General features: G+C 41.5%; 1 protein-coding gene across 9 annotated transcripts in view; it reads right to left on the reverse strand.

Annotated features, from left to right (window-relative positions):
- Window positions 1–20,188, reverse strand: part of znf423 (zinc finger protein 423) — a 153,762-nt gene extending 133,574 nt beyond the window's left edge. For 5 of the 9 annotated variants that reach the window (XM_065956430.1, XM_020640474.3, XM_065956428.1 and 2 more), the window contains exon 1: window positions 19,079–20,187. In XM_065956430.1, coding sequence (XP_065812502.1) covers window positions 19,079–19,118 — 40 coding nt within the window. In that variant the 5' untranslated portion in view covers window positions 19,119–20,187. Of the gene's footprint in view, window positions 1–19,078 lie in introns of all 9 variants that reach the window. The other 4 variants (XM_065956429.1, XM_065956425.1, XM_065956424.1 and 1 more) reach the window with 2 other exon arrangements.
- Window positions 20,189–23,635: the final 3,447 nt, after the last annotated feature.

The raw sequence follows: 23,635 nt of genomic DNA on the forward strand, positions 1-23,635 counted from the left end.
TGTTCCCTTTTAAACCAAACACAAACGGTGCAGGACTTACATGAGTCAGAAAAGGAAACTTTAAAAAGAAGGGTCACTACGTCATCAAGGTTCCTTGGTATGGCACTCCTCAGATAAGTGGAGGAAAATTATGGATTGATGTTTCAGTAATGATAGAATAATAAGAAATTACAAGATAACTTAATGTTGAATGTTTTGTCTCCAAACAAAATGTGTTTTTTTACGAGCAGCTGCATAAAACTCCTGTTTGGTCTGAGACACTTAACACCACATAATGATACATAAACCAAGGGCAGGTCAGACCTTTTACAGGTTAACACACTGCAGTTATAATAAGATGAATGTAATGATGGATCTGATCAGCTGTTTGAGGTCTATAACAGGACTACAGTACACAGTTAGAATACAGACATCAGTTACCATTTACGTCTCTTAATACCACAAACTATTTTTGGTGCTTTAGAAGCTGTCTAAAACTTTATAACTACATAGCTGGGAACATCGCCAGACAAAATTGCTCACCTGATAAATCATAGCTGCTGCAGTTACCTATCAATCATGGTCTGTTAATACGCAATGTCCTCCCTCTCCACCCAAAAATAACTCAAATCACAACTGATAAGTAAACACATGTTCCTCATTACAAAATGAAGTTAATGTTCAAAATCTGAATATTCAATAATATTAAAAGCATCTATGAAATTAAAAAAGGATTATAGGGGGACATTTCATGTCTGTTCCACATACTTCAGAAGTGAAACCAAAATCCTGCATGTCTGAAGAATTTGGATGACATTATATATTTTGTTGAGATTGACATGGAGACCCTTAAGACTAGCTATACTATATGTTAGATGTAGGTTTTGATGCTGACCAAATCACACCCATTCACTTTAAATAATCTTCAGTCAACATAAGATTTATAACTGTAAGAAGTCATAAACCAATAGTCCAAGATAAACTGGGTTTTCAGGTTTTAAAATCTGAACTGGGAATAATTAAATCATATTGGATATTCCTGCCAGTCTGATGATTAACACTAAGATCTCTTGAATGACCAGAACTCTTATTCATCTCTGCATTGCCAAATGTTGAAGTGAACTACAGTAAAATGAAAAGCAAACTTGTGAAAGTAAGCTGCCAAACCTTGAGGATTTGATATGTAAGTGTTCAATGACTGACTGAATAACTGGTTCTGCAGTAATGACCAGATGTGGACCACAGTGTACTAATAACAGACTAATGGATCCCTCGACAAACACATTTGTACACACAGATATATGCACTTGAGATGCACCCACAGAGGAGTCTGAAGGCTGTGCATGTGCCTGGACTAAAACAAGCAGGGATAGAGACCTCCCACCAAGACTACATGACTGCCAAACACAGCAGACAGAAACAGATGAGAGAAGGTATGGGAAGAGAAAAGCAGAAGAAAACCAGAGAGCTTTCTCTGAGCCAGTAAGAAAAAGACTGTAACCAAAGCACACAGAGCACAGAATATAAAGAGTATGTTAAGTTCTGGGAGTCAGAGGTCGACCAAGACAGACCAGCTCAGGTGCCGGAAAAACAAAAGCACACTCTGCAAACTTTGGCAAAGTCATTCAGCAAAAGAGTGTCTTACAACAAGAAGCGCAACAGACCGATTACATGTGCAAAGGACTGCAAAGGCGGTTGAGAGAGATGACTTCAAACAACTGTTTTACAATTTTTGGACCCCAGATTCACCCTGCTAAGCCAAGTTTAAAATGCTCTTGTAATAGTTTCTGTTGGTCTTTATGCATTATTCAACAAAGTAAATCCTGAAGGTCACTTGTTTACTCATGCAGTGCTTGATCTCAATACTTTCTCTGTTTTAGGGTTTCAGTGTTTTTGTTTAATATTTTCTTGAATGTCTTTAAATCAATAAATAAACCCGGTTTTAAACATTTTTTTTTTGTTGTTTTTCCTTATTTGACTGTTGGGAATGTAGCGTGTTTCATTAGACAAGAATACATAGCTTTATTTAGATCCCCTATCCTTCCTCTGTCTCTCCTCTGAGACACACACACACACACACACACACACACACACACACACACACACACACACACCGTTACTGTGAACCCTGCACACAACAGGGGGTCGGTGGGGTATGAGTGTGAAGTGGATAGTTGTTTGGGAGGGGTCTGCTGATTGCTACTGTGTCTATAAGAGAGAGTGCATACAATACATGTAGACCTGTAGGCAAGTCTGCACCAATTAAACATAAAGGCATTTAGAAAGAGAACTGATGTATTTTTGTCTGAAAAGAAAGGCTTTAGATCATCTTTGTGCTTAATTAGCTAAATAAACTTGTGTCCACAAAAGGCAAACTTTTTGAGGAACTAGGAGAGAAGAAGAAAAAAAAATGTTTGGTGTACGGGAAAACTAGCCATAATTAGGATTTGAAATATCAATACATCAGTGTTTGGCTTTGCAGTAACAAATAATAAATGTTTCACTTATTTTGCATAAACAGACCTCTGTCTCTTAACTGTGTGCATGCAGACTGAGCTGTATTCATATCTCTATTATTTCCCTGCAAGATTTCTCTGAGAGCAGCGCACACACAGCAAAGGTAATGTCCAAACCCTACCTGCAGACAACATCTCTCTCACACAAGAGCAGAATGAAGTCATGACTTTGCACTATGATGCATAAGCACACAAACACACTCTTATGCACTATTACAGAGCAGTACATCTGAACATCTACGTCTCTACTTTTTCCTCCTTAATGTACAACTCCAAACATTATATTATTGTATTATATATACTTTTTTCCAAAAATGTATGTGTGTTAAAAATAAAATGTGTTATTATTATTTGCTCCTCTCTCCTTGGTAACTTTCCTTTACTGTTTCCCCCTTGTTTGTAATCTCCATATCCTGCCATCTTTTCTCTTCATCACTTATCCCCTGTCCTCATGCTTGTTCAAACATCCTTTTGTGGTCTGTCTCTCCTCAACACGATACATTCCCACTTGCTCTTTTTCTATCTTTGTCCCTCCTTCTCCTTTGTCCCATGAAAGCACTTACAGCCTTAATAAGAAAAACCCTTTGTCTTTTTTCTTCCTAAACAACACATGCATGCACGCATGGTACAGTATCAGGGCCATTTATTCCCAAGGTGGCCCGAGGCTCTGCTGTTCCCAGATCTCTCTGACGAGCGGGTCACTCTGGCCAATCATGCATTGGCCAGGCGGCCCAGAGAGGCGGGATATGGGTCAGTGTAGCCAATGATAGGCTGGTTCTTTGCCCAGAGGGACAGGCTGATTGACAACTGGTGCTGGACAGAAGTCAAGAGGGTAATTGTCATCTGACTCTCTCTCTATCTCTCTCTCTCTTTATCTGTCTGTCTCTCTCTCTCAGGCACTTCTTATACTTCATCCCTCCTCCTTTTCTGTCTCCCTGTCTCTCCCCCTTCTACAACCCATTTTATAGCTCCCACCTCCCCTCCCCAACCCGCTTTCTCCTATCCAAAGGGACTCTCCCATTGGCTGCCCCTCCTGTCCCTCAGGAATGACTTTGTGATGCTACTGGCCAAGGTCCCACCTCCCCCCCCCCCCCCGGGAAGCCCCAATGACTTCAACGGCCTGTGTCACACACACACACACACACACACACACACACACACACACACACACACACACACACACACACACACACACACACACACACACACACACACACACACACACACACACACACACACACACACACACACACACACACACACACACACACACACACACACACACACACACACACACACACACACACACACACACACACACACAGTTCTAGTCAGGGGATGGGGACAGAAGCTGATTAACCAAATACTTTTATCAGCAGTAAAACCGCTCTCTCTGCCCGCCTGCATTCTGAACAAAACAGCCTTAAAACAGGAAACGCACACACAGACACACATCCCGAGCACCGAGCCATTGGCCAGAAACACCAAGCTAGTCTGGGGCTTGGGACATCGTGTGTGTGTGTGTGTGTGTGTGTGTGTGTGTGTGTGTGTGTGTGTGTGTGTGTGCTTTTGTTTGAGTGTGTGTAAAGGGACAGAGGTAGCAGAGGGCTTAGATGGATGGCACACAGAAAGAACAACAACCACACAAAGCCTGGCGGACAAGCTTCATCGCCCTCTCTATCTTTCTCTTTCTGCTGTCTCTTTTTTCAGCTCTTTCCATCTCTTCTCCACTTATCGTTCTTCTCCTACCCTCCCTCTCTTCTGATCCAAACTGTTCCAAATATTTGTTGTGTTTGTGCAAGTTTCTCCTCCATCATCATTACTTTTGCCTTCTGTCACTGATGGTTGTCATCTCAACCATCCTCATCTCTTCAGTCATTTTGCTGTTTGCACCTCCTCTCTTTGTATATGAGGTAATTGTAGTTTTGCTGTTCTGTACAGCTGCATTGCTATGCAACCTCTCCCACATCTCAAAACTTAACCCCAATAATATAAGATAACAAAAAACAAAGGCTCACTGACTTTTTCTGAACATGCAGCTTCAAATGACAAAGGCTTGTGCATAAAAAACACATGCATTTCAAAGTAGGAGCTTCATATCAACACAACACATTCACCTCTCTCAACATGTTCAGAGCAGAACTCCTGTTTTTACACACACACCCTCACTGAAACAAGCGCAGAGTTGATGTTCAGGGCCAAACAACACAGCGTGAGATTAAAGAGCCCCTCTGATCCCACATTTGTTTTTCTGTCTGTCAGAGAGAGTGTGGCGGGAAGAGAAATCAATATCAAGAGAGACGTGAAGTGAAGAGGCAGGAGAAGAGAGAGCAAGGAGTATGGGGGGGACACATGAAAAGATACAAAGATAGGGGAGAAAAAGAAAGGAAGTAAAGAAGGTCAGAGGAGGAGATAAAGGGTTGAGAGAGAGGTGAAGATGAGAGCACCAGTGAGGAGAAGGTTGAGAGGTGAAGGAGGGGAGAGAGATAGGACAGAGAAAGAGAGGGCAGGAGGAGAGGGAGAGCATTTCTCTGGAGTACATCGACTCTGGGGAAGGATCCAGAAATAACTGAACTAGAAGTTCCCTTAGCAGCCTCCGCTCACCATTACTGACTGGGACACACACACACACACACACACACACACACAAACACAAGTCAAGTAAAGACTACAAGTTCACCATGAGAAGAGCACAGTACACCACAGCATCAAATGGTATACCTGTGATAAGGTACAGCAGGTAAGGTGCATGCACATTCACACACACAAACCCACACACACACAGATGTAGAGTATAGGAACAACAGGAGCAGGATGGGTGGAAGTGGAGGGTGGAGGGTGGAGGGAGGGGATCATAATTGCCTTCTCTTGTAGTACAGGCTGGGGAGTGCTTTTTGACTGAAGACACCGATTTCACACTAAGGCATTATTAAGCTTGATACAAAGTTGATTAGGCAGTACAGGAGGAGAGAGAAAGAGAGAAAGAGGCAGAGAGGAAAAGGGAAATAAACAGCTTTGTGTCACGCTGCATCGCTGGCGGATAGATTAACTTGCTCGTCACGCTCCTTCTGGGAGTAACAAGAAAAATATACACACACGGTGCGAGTGCGCTCGGAGCGTGGCTGGTTGTGTGGTTGTTTGCGTTGACGTAAAATCAAACATCTTTTCCTACATGCAAAGTGTAGGTTTCATTTTTTAGAGGTTCTTTAGTATTGATTTTTGAATTCATATTTGTTGTAGTATTTAGAAATTTGTAGCTTGCTTTGGGTCTCTTCATTAGTAAACGATTGAAGCTTCAGAAAGTTACGCAGACAGCAACAGGAGTTGACAACGAGTAGCTGATATGGTATTCTTTCTGAAACACACGGCCTTTGTTTCAGATATAACAAGGGGTTAAGCTAAGTACAGACCTCCTTTCACTTTCCAAATTACATTCGATTTCTTTTATTTTAATAATCAAATATTAATAGAAAGCTGCATTTGTCTGTCTGCTGTCTACATTTTGCCTAAGAAGTACATGTGAATAAATCTGAAAGCATTAAACTTAAGAGAGACTCAGTCCAAGACAAAAGCTGAGAATGATCAATATTTGAAGATTCCTGTGACAAAGAAAAGTCGATAATATTTTTCCGATTTACTCTCCAAATTTAATCTTTGTAGACTATGTGCAAAGAGGTGTAAGTTCCACATACACAAATCAAATAACCAATAACCAATCTGATGCACATGTTTAGATAAATCTCTGCATGCCAATGTTAATCATCAAAATGCATGTAGAGACATTTTCTGACTAAGCGCTTTTATCTCAGCTTGTGGGTACAGTGGGTACGGAAAGTATTCAGACCCCTTTACATTTTTCACTCTTTGTTTCATTGCAGCCATTTGCTAAAATCAAAAAAGTTAATTTTATTTCTCATTAATGTACATTCAGCACCCCATCTTGACAGAAAAAAAACAGAAATGTAGGCATTTTTGCAAATTTATTAAAAAAGAAAAACTGAAATATCACATGGTCATAAGTATTCAGACCCTTTGCTGTGACACTCATATTTAACTCACATGCTGTCCATTTCTTCTGATCCTCCTTGAGATGGTTCTGCTCATTCATTGGAGTCCAGCTGTGTTTAATTAAACTGATTGGACTTGATTAGGAAAGGCACACACCTGTCTATATAAGACCTTACAGCTCACAATGCATGTCAGAGCAAATGAGAATCATGAGGTCGAAGGAACTGCCCAAGGAGCTCAGAGACAGAATTGTGGCAAGGCACAGATCTGGCCAAGGTTACAAAAGAATTTCGTAAGATTCGTAAGAGCACAGTGGCCTCCATAATCCTTAAATGGAAGAAGTTTGGGGACGACCAGAACTCTTCCTAGACCTGGCCGTCCAGCCAAACTGAGCAATCGTGGGAGAAGAGCCTTGGTGAGAGAGGTAAAGAAGAACCCAAAGATCACTGTGGCTGAGCTCCAGAGATGCAGAAGGGAGATGGGAGTCAAAGTCAACTAACACCACAAAGTCAACTAAGTCAACTAAGTCAACGAAGTCCACAAAGTCAACTAACACTGCAGCCCTCCACCAGTCGGGGCTTTATGGCAGAGTGGCCTGATGGAAGCCTCTCCTCAGTGCAAGACATATGAAAGCCAGCATAGAGTTTGCCAAAAAACACATGAAGGACTCCCAGACTATGAGAAGATTCTCTGGTCTGATGAGACCAAGATTGAACTTTTTGGCTTTAATTCTAAGCGGTATGTGTGGAGAAAACCAGGCACTGCTCATCACCTGCCCAATACAATCCCAACAGTGAAACATGGTGGTGGCAGCATCATGCTATGGGGGTGTGTTTCAGCTGCAGGGACGACTGGTTGCAACTGAAGGAAAGATGAATGCGGCCAAGTACAGAGATATCCTGGAAGAAAACCTCTTCCAGAGTGCTCAGGATCTCAGACTGGGCCGAAGGTTCACCTTTCAACAAGACAATGACCCTAAGCACACAGCTAAAATAACAAAGGAGTGGCTTCGGAACAACTCTGTGACCATTCTTGACTGGCCCAGCCAGAGCCCTGACCTAAACCCAATTGAGCATCTCTGGAGAGACCTGAAAATGGCTGTCCACCAACGTTCATCATCCAACCTGACAGAACTGGAGAGGATCTGCAAGGAAGAATGGCAGAGGATCCCCAAATCCAGGTGTGAAAAACTTGTTGCATCATTCCCAAGAAGACTCATGGCTGTACTAGCTCAAAAGGGTGCTTCTACTCAATACTGAGCAAAGGGTCTGAATACTTATGACCATGTGATATTTCAGTTTTTCTTTTTTAATAAATTTGCTAAAATTTCTACATTTCTGTTTTTTTTCTGTCAAGATGGGGTGCTGAGTGTACATTAATGAGAAATAAAATGAACTTTTTTGATTTTAGCAAATGGCTGCAATGAAACAGAGTGAAAAATGTAAAGGGGTCTGAATACTTTCCGTACCCACTGTATATTTTTTAAAATGTAGTAATTAAATATAAAAGTGTCAAGAGAAAGTGTTACACTACAGGGGCAGAGGAGAGGAAAAGAAAGGAGAGAAGACTGCTTATAATGTTCCCCAGACTGCTTATAGACTATGGGTCTTTGGCAGTCTGAACTTCTGCATTTTTAACTTTGGTCTGAAGACAAACACTCACACACACACCTTCTCACCATGCAATCTCTTATTCTCTTTCTACACCAGCACCTTCCCACCAACACAGTATTCCTAATTCATTCTGTCTTCATGCAGCCATGAAGCTTTTATTAGGGGTCAGACAAACCGGAGAGGACACCACCTCATTATTTTCTGCTGTTGTTTCAGAAACAGAACACAATAAAGTCACCCTGGCTTTTCTGAAACTGCTTGTGCAGACACAGACGTGCACATTTTGCTCTGCTATATTCAGCAAATATTTCCTCAAAGTATAATTTCTTTAGAAATATACAGAGGAAAGAGATCATGATGTAACAAAAGATTTTAACCTTAGACACTGAAAACAGAAGAGTTTTGATGAATGACATGTTCTAGTCTCTCTTATCTCGGGCATTCTGCTTTACTACAACTGTAACAACTGCAACTACAAATATGACTGCCAAAGCAACTTGACATCATCTCCCATGAGGAATGCAGGCACACCATTAAAGCAATAAATAATCACTTCCTCTTTTTTGAGGCAAAATGACCCTTGAACAGCAGGTGCTCTGAATCCCACCATATTGTTTTTATTAGTTGGTTAGTTGTTAAGGGTTGTCTCGTTAGGAATGAACGTCCATGTTGTAAGGAGGCAGATTTTCTGAAAGAGACCTGAAGGGAGGGGTATATTTATTAAACTTTTTAGTTCAGTCATTAATTAACGTTCTTACAAGACTCATGTCCAACGTTCGATCCATCTAACGTAAGGTGTAATTGCTCAGATGCAACTGAATTGTTTCGTGAAAATCAATGCGAACTACAAGTAATAATAAAGTCAATTATTTTTTGTTTCGCAATTTAACATTGTTTGCTTATTTAAGCATTGAAAAAATATTTTCAATTACTTTATTATTACTTGTAGCTTATAAGAGAAGTTTGGGAAAAGTGGAAAAAAAACTCAAGACTGTATCTGCAAAACATTTCAACTTAAAGGAAATTTAGTATTAAGCTAGAATAAATCTTTAAACTGAATACTTGAAAGGATTTACATATTACTGATGATTAACATCATGTATTGTTGGGAAATAAATACTAAAGAAACTTGTATTTTCTTTCACATTGTTTCTTTTCTTTCTTTTTCAGTTCAGAATCTCTCTCGCTCTCTCTTTTGCTCGCTTATTCACTCCTGCTCTCTGTCTTGCTCCATTGTATGTCTCCCAGCAGGGCGCCCTTGCCTTTTGACTGGGAGGTGAATGGGAAGGAGTTAGAAAAACCAACTGAAGACTCGAGCACTAAAAAGAGGCATTGGTAGGTCTATAGTGGGGCGCACTGCAAAGACCCGGCAGAGTGTTCAATAAAAAAGGAACACAACACAAGCAGCTTGTTCTGTTGGAAAGTCCACGCTCTGAGAACAATGCACATTAGTCTGGGGCCACAGTCTGAGTGTGTGTGTGTGTGTGTGTGTGTGTGTGTCTGTGTGCAAAAAGAAAGCACACACAATAAATGGAAATAGAAAGCCAAGGCCTGGATTCTTCTAATGTGGCTGAAAGTGGAAAATCTCACATTCATCCATTGAGCTGTTAAGAAATGACCGTCTAACACAACTGGATTAAAAAAAGTAAACAAAAGAAAACATGTACTCGGTCTGAAAACCTGACTGGATTGCAGTGACTTTTGACCTGACCTTAAGCTCAAACTCACGAGGTTATGCAAGGTCAGACCAGAGGGCATAAAGATCTAGGAGTCCTCACACACACAAACACACACACACAATTTTTCCCACTTTCCCAAAAGTCATTCTTTTATCAACAGCTGTGTGTGTTTGAGTGTGTGTGTGTATGTGTGTGTGTGTGTGTGTGTGTGTGTGTGTGTGAATGTCAAAGTGAGCAAGGCTTGGTATAGTATAAATTTATAATGCATCAGCCAGGTGTGCAGAGGGGAGCTGCTAATTGCCCCCACCACTAATGTTTAATGTACAGTTAAGGTGGAAGATGGGGGGGAGGGAGAAGGGAAGAAGGTAAAGAAGAAGGGAGGAAAGAGTGACGGGACATCCTGCATGAGGTTTGAGGAGAGGGAGGACAGGTTGAGGAGGAAATGAGCAAGAGTAAGAGGCAGTGAAAGCACAGATAAAAAGGCCTCATGTCTTTATATTGTTATTAAAATATTTCCATTTCCACAGAATCCTGTATTTATCAAGCTTAAATAATTTTCATATGTACAATTTAAAAATAACTTAAAATAGGAAACAAAAAACAGTTCTAACACCTGGAATCATTTCTTCATGCGAGTAATGCATGTAAGAATACATCAAAAAACAATTTACAAAAATATATATCAAAATTTACAAAAAATATGAAAAATACTGTGATTTGATCTGACTCGAATCCACACCGTTCAATTGACAATTTGATGAAATGTCAGTGTTATTTTCTTGTGTTGGGCATATGTTACCAACATTTTATACAAATCGAATCATTAAAAAAGATTGCATTATCAATAACTCGTTACAAAAAGGGTTGAGTGATGTTTGTCGACTATTTCCAGAAACATCTCAATAAACGTTGAAATTTTTGTTTTGGAGATACAGAAGCATTGCACTTTGTGGGTTCTTTTTGTTAGCAGCATGGCAGGCTATAAACCTTACAAACCATGCCTCAAAAACAACCACAGAGCACAGCAGCGACTAATAAAGTGGAGAAAGTTGATAGGTACAGAGGGCACTGTGAAGTGGGACAGTGTAAGTCAGCAAAACTACTTTGGAACCTGACCGTGCTGATGTTGTGTTACTACTGGCTCTGGGAGTTTGTAACTAAATATAAAGCCCCTCATGCATTGCCTGGTCAAGGTGGGATATCTAGGTCCCTGTTACGCCTCTTCTGCGATGTAAGTTGATATGGTGGGAGGAAGTTGTTCTACACCCTGAGCCAGCATTGGAGGAAGTAACAGAGGCGTAACTTGAGCAGGATAAAAGTGTAACGTTGGAGACGGCAGGGCAGCTCTGCTTTGTGTGTGTCTGTTCATGTGCATGTTAAGATGTGTAAACCTCCCCTGTGTGTTAACATGTCATCCGTCTCGTTCTTACACAACCCCTAAGCAAATCACACACCAGGACATCAATATTACACCATCGCAAAGTCAATGTTAAAGTCCAAAAGCTTAATGGCGGCAGAAAAAGGAAAAACATTCCAGCAAGGAAAGGGGGGCAAAAGTGGGCAATAGAGAGCTTTGTGGTTGATGATGGTAACTGACTAGTTATCCATTAAGATTCAAAAACGATAACAGGTACTACAGGACATAAATCTATTGACATGGTGGGTGGATACTGGATTGGCAATCTAGGTCTGGATTGGCAAGCATGTGTGTGTTTGCGCGTGAATGTGAGCAGTCACAACTGCATCATCGTCCTCTTCTTAAAAGCTGAGGCCATGGGCATGTTCTGTGTGTGTGTTAGTCTCAAGAGGGGTGTGTGTGTGTTAAGGTCCAGTGAGTTTGCAGCTGATAAACGGGGCTAGCTAAGCCGCTGCAATGGCACAGTCCTGGCCCATGACACCCTGTTGTTACACACCTTCACACACACACACACACACACACGCACACACACACACACGCACAACCAGACCAGGCAGGTCACTGATAAGGAGCTGTCACTGGCATACATACACCTCACTGTGGGACTTTACAAACACACACACAACTCCAACCATCAAATCACTACACAACCTGATGATATTTCCCTTCTCCATCGTTTCAAACTAAATCTGATTTTGGAAACAATTAATCAATTCTAGTCAAGTCAAATGCTCTGCTGCATCTATGAAGAAGTAAAAATGTCAAGTTTTCTGGTCTCTCATCAACATCAGAAATGTTCCATCAGAAGATCAGACAAACAAAATAAAGTATATCAGGTTTGTTTTTGGGCTTTTTGTGCCTTTTATCTAGAGATAGAACAGTGGACAGAGCCAGAAATCGGTGAAAGAGAGAGTGGAGAACGACATGATGGGAAATGAGCCCGGGTCGAAGTTGAACCTAATAACTTAAATGAACAGCCCATGAAAATGTGACAGTGAACAAACTTGCATAATCCTGACACCACAGCCCCTAAATGGAATTCAGCCTAAATGTGTACCTGTGCATTTTATACTGTCATGTCAAAATGTGTTTCCATATCAATGACCTTCTCTACTTAGTGCTGCTCTACCCTGAGTCTTCAGTTGCGTAGTAATTTGGATCTAATTGGGTCCAGATCAACATGAGTCAAATTATGTTCATTGTATTATACTGCTGGGCTCCACCAATCAACAATTACATTAGCTTGTTTTGAGAAAAAAAGCTCAAATCCACCCCCTGCTGAGGAGTCAATGGAAATCTAACAAAGCTCTCAAAAAGCCATTTAATGGTTGAGCGAGCTTTAATGCAAAGCCAATACCAGCTTTTATACAAGAGGTGCTCATTGTGGATGTACACACACTATGTGTAGCAGCACAAACAAAACCAAGATAAGCTGTTAAATCTTTAGTATCAATAAAAGCAGTAAAAGGTATTAACAGTGCTTTCCAACACTCACACACTCAGATGTACCTGCATAAAACAAACATTGTTGCCTTCAAGTAATCCAAGCCACATGTGTAGGGTCTGTGTGTTTAATAGGAGCCAGTCGCCCTATGAAAGTGTGTGAGCGTTGCCAAAGGGTGACATTACATTTCAATGATGGTAAAGCCAGATGGGGAGAGAGAGGCAGAGAGGGAAAGACGAAAAGGGACAAGGGGAAAAGAAATGAGAGATACTCTGTACGTCTCTCATATTGGTGTTTCTGTCTGACACTGGAACAATGCGGGGGTAACAAAATGACCAAAAGGAGTCAATTAAACTGTTATTGACCTTGCACACATACCTTCCGTTTTGGAGTGGTCAATGTTATTTGGCCCTTGTAGAAATATAATAATTAGATTCAGCAGCAACCAGACATGGATTGTAACTTGATGACATTTCCCATCCCAATTAATTCTTACCCACATTTGGCGAGTTGGCGGTTGTTAATTTTAAGTCTTGAGCAGTTAATTGACAATAACTTTAACTCCAGGCAGTGAATAATTACTATCCCGGAGTTTCCTATTACATTTTAAATCCCATACTTACAGGACTTATCTTGCCACCCGAGCCATAGTCGAATGGCGCTTTTATACTGCCTGTTCAAGGCTGGATGTTTACGCCCCTGATGTGCCTTGTCTGCAATGTGCAACACTCAAGATGTGAAAATCATTGGGCAAAGTCATTCCACACATGATCCGCCACCGGAGGTATAACAAGAGGGGGAAACGGTGGCAATGTGTAACGCTGGAGATGGAAGGGTGGAACAGCACTTTGTGTGTGTGTGTGTGTGTGTGTGTGTGTGTGTGTGTGTGTGTGTGTGTGTGTGTGTGTGTGTGTGTGTGTGTGTGTGTGTGTGTGTGTGTGTGTGTGTGTGTGTGTGTGTGTGTGTGTGTGTGATGCTGTACGTGTGTATAAACTGTGGTTCACTGGCTTCTGATAGGCTTTAATTCAATATTGTCTTATATTTCAATACATCCACTAGACAATTCTAAAAACACAAAGGTTGTGATGCCCTTAGTTTCATTATTTAGAAATTATAAGATAATTAATATAGACTAAAAGTCCATCCTTTGACCAGAACTCGCATGTTCCCATAAGAAAATATTTTAGCACATAGTAATCTTTTTTTTTCTTTTTCTTTTTTTTGGGGGGGGCACAACTTCAGCATCAATGTTAACCACCCTTCAAATGAGAATGCTACTGTACCTGTGTGTGACTTTTAAGACCAGTACAAACAACAGCTACAATATCCAGATCCCATAAGGCAGCTAAAAACCAGTAAAAAGATGTTTTCACTGAAAGACTGTTTACTGAGTATATAAACATAAACAACCAGCAGGGTGGTGGAACCAAGGAATTATGAAGAGGTGAGAGACAGAACAAGAGAGATTCAGACAGAGAGCAGAAGATGAAGCAAGGAGGAGATTGAGTGGAAATGATCCCATTAGCCATGAAGAGCTCGGTTCAACACAAGGCGAAAACAACCCCCCCCCCCCCCCTTCTCTGTCTACTTGGTCAAAGAGCTCATTTGGCTCCACTGTCTTAAACTTAGACTTGAAACACACCAAATAAAAGCTGAAAAGCAAGTGCCCCCCCCCCTCCTCCTCCAGTCTTCCCTGCTCTCCTCCATCTCCCTGTCATATGCGCTCAACTCCCATTTAATGTCCTGCAAATGAAGCGGATTTATTAATGTGTAATTAAGTAATAATCATCACTACATAATGCATGAGAGACTCGAGGGGCTGAGAGCTGAGAGAGAGAGAGGGAGAGATAGGATAGTGAGGCTGCCGGAGCAAGCAGAGAAGGAGATTTTTACCGCCTCGCCTCGCTAAAGACACACATTAAAAACGGCTTAATCCACTGAAATAATATTTTGATAAGAGAGAAGCAGCGCTCTCTCATTCTCCCCCTCACCCCCACTGCTCACCCCTCCTTCTCTCTCATCCCATCAGCTAGTTTCATGCCCCATCACTGCACAATTAGTCCATGTTCAATTAACAAACTGCAATTAGTCAAGTCCCCTTACTGTTAACAAGGCCTAATCGCTGTGAAGGCTAGACCAGTTAAATAAATGTATTAGAGGAATTTAGTCACAGTGGTAACAGTAATATGAACACTTATAATGCTGTCTTTCATGGCTGCTTTTATCAACGTGGCCTCGCTTTTTCAAGTGATCAGTAAATAAGCAGCATAACTCAAAAAAACAACGCAATTCTATTGAAAAGGAAATGATACTGTCAGAATCTTAAACCGATTAAAATACTTTCTATTTGGATTTGCGTAATAAGGGTGCGTCCAAATGCCAGATGTACAGTATAGCAGCCTTACAGAGGAGTATACAAACGGGAAAGAAATTGCTTACCATTTATAGGAATCAATAATAAAAACAGACCTCTTATGCATGCTGCCTATCAAAATAATCCTATGTGAATTATTGTCACTTTTACCCATCAGATTTTCATATTGATTTAGTAACGTTTATGCAATATCAAAATTCACAATTCCAAGAAATACTTCCAGATCATTTTTATGAGTTTAATAAGGGCAGAGTGATTCATAGGTTTTATAAATGATATTCAATTTTTATGTACAAGGATGATGTTTATTTTGAAAAGGCATTAGGTTGGTCAGAAGCCGCCAGTTTTTCTGCGCTCCAGTTTATAAACCTAATTCTTTATAAATAATGTTTATCGTTTTATGTTTGATGTGAATGATAATGTTGATTGTTTGTCTTTTTTAATGGCTGCAGCACGGGTGAAGAGCCCAAGACAAATTTCTCACTTTGTGAGACAATAAAGTTAATCTTGAATCTGGAGTAGCTTATAACCTTTTTCTTTTGGGGAACAAGCGCGAAAATGGCGACATTGCCTGTGCATATTGAAGTCAGCCATCTGAAAGTGGTTGCGTTTTGCAGTGTTTGACCTCAAGCATATTGCTGTCCACTGTAAAGTTTGAATAAAGTCTAAAGGCATCTAAAAACAGCAGCAGAACCACTAATTCATTTAAGCATCTCAAAAAGTTTCTAAGAAGAAAAGGTGTGTGGCACTGCAAGTTTTAAAATAAACCCCAAGCCTGAAAACATGCGCTAAATTGCAGGTTACGTTAGGGGCATTAAGAAAAAACAGACTGTGGCTTAAAGAATTTTTAGGATGTTTTGTCAAGTCATATTGTCTTGACCCTTGAAGAAATATTTTTTTAAGTAGTTTGTGTTTGTACAGTGAGAGGATAGAGCTGGTTACATCTGAAACAACAGAAATTATTAATAAAGGTACCATGCAAGTGTTTCAACAGGAGTAGAGGACAGGAACAATGAAAAGACATTCATGTAACCGGTCAACGAAAAATCTAAACTAAAAATGTTCTCCAGACCGAGACCCCTCTGACTCAAATCTGAAGCTGGATGAGATGGGACTTTGTTTTTGTTTTGCCTTGCCTGGCCGGCCAATGAGTCTGTAAACCAAGCCAGCCAGTCAGAGTTGGGTGAGCAGGTGAAAGACAGAAGAACATGAAAACACAGATAATCCCCAGGCGATGCTCACCTCATTCTGGCCTCAATGGCTCCCCCCGCCCACCCACCCACTCACCTGCTCTGTGCCCGTTCGCTGCCCCCCCGAACACCTCTCCTCTCACTCCCCTTTACCCTTCAACCCCCCTTTTCTCCTCCATCTCTATCTCTCTTTCCCCCATCCCGCTCTCCATCTTCCCTCAATCCCAGGTCTTGCCAAGCTGTCATTGGGACAAGGTGTGGAGTGAAGATAGCAACATGCATGTACACACAAGGACGCATGAGTACATACAAACAAAACACATGGTGCTTATGCAAGCTCAACTACAAGGGCTGCATTACCACACACACACACACACACACACACACACACACACACACACACACACACACACACACACACACACACACACACACACACACACACACACACACACACACACACACACACACACACACACACACACACACACACACACACACACACACACACACACACACACACACACACACACACACACACACACACACACACACACACACACACACACACACACACACACACACACACACACTATGCTTCGCTTGGCTGCCTGTCTAAAGCTAAGCTCTGGTTATCCAGGCTGCTGAGACCAGACACGCACAGACACACAGAGACAGCGTGCAAAAACTCAAATATGAGATTTGTGATCTTGCATTCACAAGCATGACAATCAATACAGCACGATGCAACAACAACCAAATCAGCCACCTCTTACATTTACTGATAAAATGAAAAAAACAATTCCCGTTCAAGTTTGACTTGAATCAGATTAAGAAGGATGTTGCTGTTACCCTCTGCAGTGTGGGTGATACCCACTGTATTTTGTTGTGAGCAAATCAGCTGCGGAGGACCAATGAATCTCTCCAGTGCTGCTCTTTCAAAGTGTGTTGTGGTTGTCTGAAATAATAACTTGAAAAAATACTTTTTTAGCACAGATCAAACTTTTTTCATTCTAAGTAATATAATTGTTTTCTGATTGTTTGAAACTGTATTTACAAAAGTCACTCACAACCACCATTCCATTCAATCTACAATACAGATACCCAGACAACTGTGCATGTGCACATATACGTCAACATATTTACAGTCTGTTGGTGGCTACATTAATTCCAGTCCTTTATCATGAAATAAAGTGAGCAGAATGTTTTGAACATAGTGTCAGCAGATTGTCTTGCAACGATTGTGAGTCAGATTGTAACAGAAGTAGGATGCATGTCCAAAATGGTTGATTGGGTAATTTAGGACACTCTTTTAGATAGAATTTCCCTCCACGGCAAACTTATCTACAAACAGAATTGATGCTTTTCACGCCAAGTCAACATTTAATTATACACTGGAGGGCTGGAAATAATGATGAAAATAGGCTTTACAGTAAATGAGGAAGCTGGAATCTGACAACTACCGCATCACATCTTCTTACCTACAACACCCCTGTACCATGAACAGTTTCCTACACTTTACACTTCAAGCCCGAAGTCATGAATATTATCCCCACAAACATATCTCATAGCGAAGACAATGCAAACACTTCTTATACTTTTTATGTGATGTGTGAGAGGCCTCCTCTACTACGGATATACTGAATCCAAATTGACCTCAGAAGAAACGGACCAAACTTAAGAATCTGCAGGAGATGCCAGAAATCATTGCAATGAAAATCACGCAAAATGAACAACACCCTGTTTTAACTACTGTCAAATATCTTCTTGCTTCCCAAATAACCACAGAAAGGGAAAGCCTATATGTTTGAGGAAATGGGGGAGGGGGTGGCAACCACATGGCCAGCCCACCCCGTTGCCCATCTGGGTCCCATAAAGGAAATATGGAGGCCAAGACCACCACATGCCCTAATGCATGATGCCCACTCACCCATGCGCCATAATGAATGCGAAACTGAGGCTTGCTTTCATAAAAATTTAACTTTTTAGAATTAGATTTCTATAAATGTTGACTTTCTCGAACTTTAGGAAAACACCTTGGTTAATTCCAAATATTTAGCCTTACATTTTTTTTAAGATACAAAGTGACCCCTGAAAATCTGAGAAAAGAGGAAAAATAATTTTTGGGAAATCTGAGAAGAAATCTATTCATGTCCAGTAAGGACGTACATCTCCCTCAGGGTACAGTGAACTTCAAATTGTGAAAAAAAAAATTGTTATGATCATTTTCTTGGTTCTGAAATGCAAATGATTGATTATAGTGACATACAATGTTGGGGCTGAGTGACTTGATTTTGGGTCAAACAGTCAAATTTACTTTAACAAAGCAGCAGGGAACAACATGGGAATAATCCAGATTACATGGGCCCATTAACCAAGTGAATTACAACAAGATGATCTAAAAGCACAAGCCATGCTGTCAGAAAAACGATACACCGGAGTATCATCTTTCAGGTTCTGACAGTGTATCAGCGGCTAAGTGAAAACAATTAGCCGTGTGGACAAGAAACACAGATTTAAGATGTAGTTCTTTGAATGATGATTTAGGACGATGCAGGTATCGTTTTAAACAATGTAGACAGTTTGATTAAAATTTAAATTCTAGTCGTGTCGTGGACGAATTCAAACATTTTGTGGACCCGCCGTACAAGTGCACAATCTAATTGTTAAGGTAAAAGGCACTAATTTAGCCTTCCTCTTCTGTAGGACTACGCACAGAGTTCTAGGAACTCATTGGAGGCAAAACAATTAAATTAGCTAACAGGCTAAAGAGTTGAGCTTGAAATGTTGGCTGAGGTTTTGGCTTCTTCAACCACTTCGGGTCGTTGAAATTAGGGAGAAATGTGACAGTTTCTTACCTTTAACGGAGCGCGGTTTGGCCTGTTTTCGTCTCGACATCTCTGGACTTAAACAGCTTTTTGATTATTTGTTTTTAAATCTCTTGTTGTTTTTTGTTCCGTTCCGCGTTTTCAGCATGCAGGCTGACACACAGTCGCGTTGTCTTCCTCCTTCTCCACCACTTCGCTGCTGCTTCTTCTGCCTGTTGCAATGCGGCAGCTTCAGTCTGTGAATGTCCAGCGACAACAAACCAAACACACCGGGAGGAAAGCTGTGGAGAGCGTCGCTTGGCTCCTCTGATGTTTTTTTCTTTTTAAAGAAAAGGGATCGCACAACCTGTAGAATTAACGGGATCAACTTCCCGTTCGTATCCCCCCTGTCCGTTAACAGCGTTCTCCGGTGCAGACAGCTTTTGGGTTCTTGCTTCTTCGCGCAGCAAACACCTGAGCAGCTCCCGCGCCGTGTGGAGATCAAAGTGACAGCGGCACCGTGTCTACGTGACGGTCCAGGGGATGAGAAGCGGCATATAATGTGTTAGGGAAATTGCTTTCAGATGAAAACGTGGCTTCCTCCGCGCTCCTCGCGTCCTCGTCTAGGTTTATTTAGTTTATCGAAACTATTTCAGTCTGTGTTGTTTTTTCTTTTCGCTCCAGGAAAGCGACCCGAACCGACCAGTCTCCTGTGTTCCGTCCCGCTAATCTACACTAGGCAGTGGAGGTGTTGGTCTGGTGGCATGGACATAGCGCTCTCCCTCTGCATCTTCACCCCGAGGGGAATGCTGCTTTTACTGCCCACGCTTTCTTTTTTATTAATATTTCTCAAAGCCCTACCGGCGATAATAATAGCAGCCTAATATTGCAAACAGTCTAACCCTTCGCTAGCCTCTGTCTCCCTGCTTTTTCTTTGTCCTGACTCTGGCTACCAGTCTCCCTCCTCCTCCTCTGCCTGCCTCTGCTGGCGGGGCTGCGGCGCAGACACACATAATAAAGCCAAGGCAGGCAGTGCTTGGCTGGAAATGTAGCCGCGTCCCAGCAGGGGGATGTGAGAGAAGGGTCCCGGCGGGGGAGCGCTCTGATCCCGCAGGGAGCAGCTCGGCACAGCCCGGGTTGGCTGAGGCAGAGAAGGCAGGAGAGAGGCAGGCTGGGCTGGCGGAGAGAGAGGGGAGGCAGAGGGGAGAGTGAGGCAACAGCGCCTAGCTGTGGCCGACACACACAACTACAACTGGGACTCAGAAAACAGAGAGAGGAGACAGAGGGAAAATATGGCTTGGATTAAAGTGAGATGTGGAAGAGGCTCTGTAGTTAAGAACTGCATTAAATAACCAATAAAATGAGCGATGTTGAGCTGCTCGTGATCAAATTACCATCACTTGTTGCAGAGGAAGACACATCTAGGCGTCATAGTGTGGTAATACTATATCACCGTTAAGACCCAAATACAACAATGTTTTGTATCTCTGAATGTTTGTGCATTTAATAGCATGCTACTCTCTTGGCTTTCTAAATAAGCAGAATGATCGGCCATCTAAACTGTAACAGAATGTAAGTCTACCTGTTTAATAATTCCTCATCCCTCACTAGTAAACAAACAGTTCCCAAACAGTAGCCTACATATGGCTGCAAATATACAACTGGAAAGAGGAAACAACCTTAACCAGACAAGTGTTTAATGGTTCACACTAAGAAAGTGCTTATAGGTTTACAGATACAAATCTGTAAGGCTTCATGAAGGACACACATACCATCATGCTTCAGTATATTCTTGGTCTTGGTTATTTAGACAAATGAAAAATACTGAATCGCTCCATTTTGGGTTGAGAAAGCTTTTTTGTGAGACCACATCCACCTAGATGAGAATTTGACCTTTCAGACAGGTGTTCTGGCATGGTTCAATCACTGTAACCAATACAACTAAAATTTATATCTGGGTAGCTTAAATAAATCATAAGCAATGTTTCATATTAAAGCAGCCTTTAAATGACTTCCTCGTCAGAAATTGGTAGGTGTTTTGGTAAAATTTTGTTCATGCATACTTCTATTCAATATACAAATCCCTTCAATGTTAATTACTCTTTACGTTAGTTAATACCATTTAGACAGCACCTAAAATAATTGTGCATTATTTCCTCCTTTAAGTTTTCAGAAACATAATTTAAGACAGCGAGATTAAAAAGAATTGAATTTAAATTTTATAGGCCATAAAGTCTCATGCACTGCAACCCAAATGCTTGCACAAATTGGAATTTGGTGATTGTAATTCCCTGGATTTTTATGATGAAGAAAAACAAATTGAAGGCAGGCAAAGCAATGATGGATTCACAGGAAATAAGGGCAATAATTCTGAGGTCTCTAAGGTCAATTTCAATAATGAATAAATGACTGTCCTGATCAGTCTAAAGTAAAAGTCTGAGGCACTCTGATGCAAGATAAAAATCCTTTATTAACAGGGATGAATCTACGCATTTCAACTCAACTGAGTCTTGGTCAGGACATATTTAACAGAGATAAAATAAAAACAGGTTCTTAGATTCCCCTTTAGATGTCATGTGTCAAATTCTTTCGAAACATTAGAATTCTCATTTTTAAATGCTCCCTTAATTTTTTCCCCTTCCTCTCATTTCACTCACTTGTGGTGGATTAATTTCCTTGGGACAGTAACTGACAGGATTAGTTTAAGCCTATTCATTTGGGCTGAGCAGAACCTATCCGTGCAGAATGAAAATCTTTCACACATTGGATCAAGACCAAATGAAATTAATGTTTCTTTCCAGTCATGGGCTTACAAGAACATAGACCTTTGTACTGCACGGACGCACCATCAAATGTTTGAAAACTGCTGAGCCATTTGCTTAAAATAAATTACCTCTGTGGCCTCCGCTGCCCTTTTGTATGCTGCTTTGGCCCCTTCAAAAGAACCACACTTTTTTTATGACATTTCTTCTCTTCACTGAGAACTATTTTTGCATTGGAGGGCACTTTCTGTCTCAGGGAAAAGAAACCATTTGACTTACTGTATAAACATAATTCAATTAGCCACACCAGTGTGTGCACGTGGGTACACATTCATGTGTGAGTCCATGAGTGTGTGTGCATGTCTGTTTGTGTCTCCTCTTCAAAGGTCCTTTATTTCCAGTAAAGAAAAGAGGGACACGTCTGTGGACAATATAAAGCAGACAAAGAAGGAAAAAATGAAAATCACTGGGTGCTTTGTTCTTCACTCTCTGCTCCAACTGAGCGCTCTCTGACCGCAGCTGAGCTTTTCCATGTTCTCCCCCCCTCCATCTCTCGCTCTCTCTCCCCTGCTCGTCCTCTCTGTCTCTCGGTCTACCTCTCCTCCCTCTCTTTCTCTGGTTGTCATGGATAACTGGGTAACGTGGAGCTCCCTGTGCTGACCAGCGGGACCACTGCCCTCCACAGATTGAGCCTCCCTGCCCCCCACCCCCACCCCGTCCTTCCATGGAGAGACAGAGCAGCCTTTAAGATTGACCCCCTGCTGGGTGTGTGGAAGGTGGGGGGCTCTTGTCTCTTTGCCCTCCCCTTGTCCCCCCTTCCTCCCCTTCTGTCTCCCTCTGCCTCACCCTCCAACCTTCACCTCTCCCTCCATATGAAATGAATGCACGCCAGGAGACCAGAACGTGCACATTTGTGTGTGTGTGTGTGTGTGTGTGTGTGTGTGTGTGTGTGTGTGTGTGTGTGTGTGTGTGTGCATAGCTCCCCCAGTGTGAATGCTGCTGGCATGGAGGGGCAAAAGCCCTCCCTCAGTAGTTGGTCCCCCCCCTCCACCCCTGTTTCTGCCGGTAAATACAAAGAGTGGGAAAAAAGCCCACATTACAAGCTCCTTAAGGGTCAAGGACAGGCCCCAGTCTGAATAGCTTCTAAGAGTTTGTATTGTTGAATCACATAGCTAGCGATTACACCCTCTGTCATCTCCGCGCGGATTTGGCTTTTTTATGCTCACAACAAGAGAACATCAAGTATCAGCCACTGAATAAGTCGGCCAACAGACATGCAGTGGGAATTGATACAGACAGGACATCAATAGAATAAACCGGGGGCAGATGTAGAATTACAGCCCTAGAAATGGGGGATTAGGCTTAAAGACTTCATACCTTAACAGCAGTCTGTTTTACAATGATGTGGAATGTGAGATTATGACACAGAAAATACGGTGCCAGAAGTCTGAGAACTTTAATACAAACATGTTGTAGATGTAGTCAGACAGTGTAATCACATAAGATTACACTGTTTGACTACACTCTAAGATAACCTCTTATACTCATTTAAATAGATCATCACTTTTCTTAAGATTTTTTATTTATTTATTTTTTTGTCTTGTTTGTTTTTTTGTTGTTGTTTTTTTTGCCTTTGTTCGATAGGACAGTGGATAGTATAGGAAAACTGGGGAGAGAGCGAGTGGGGAACGACATGCGGGAAAGGAGAATCTAACCTGGGCTGCCCGCTTGCCCGTCTCCTATGAACCAATCACTCATGGAAAGTGGTAGATTCATCATGGAGTAAAAAGAAGCTCCTGTTTCATTAAAAGACACAACACAAAAGCAGAAATGTAATCAACATTGT

Source organism: Labrus bergylta, chromosome 7 (assembly GCF_963930695.1).
Source record: "Labrus bergylta chromosome 7, fLabBer1.1, whole genome shotgun sequence".
NCBI lineage: Eukaryota > Metazoa > Chordata > Actinopteri > Labriformes > Labridae > Labrus > Labrus bergylta.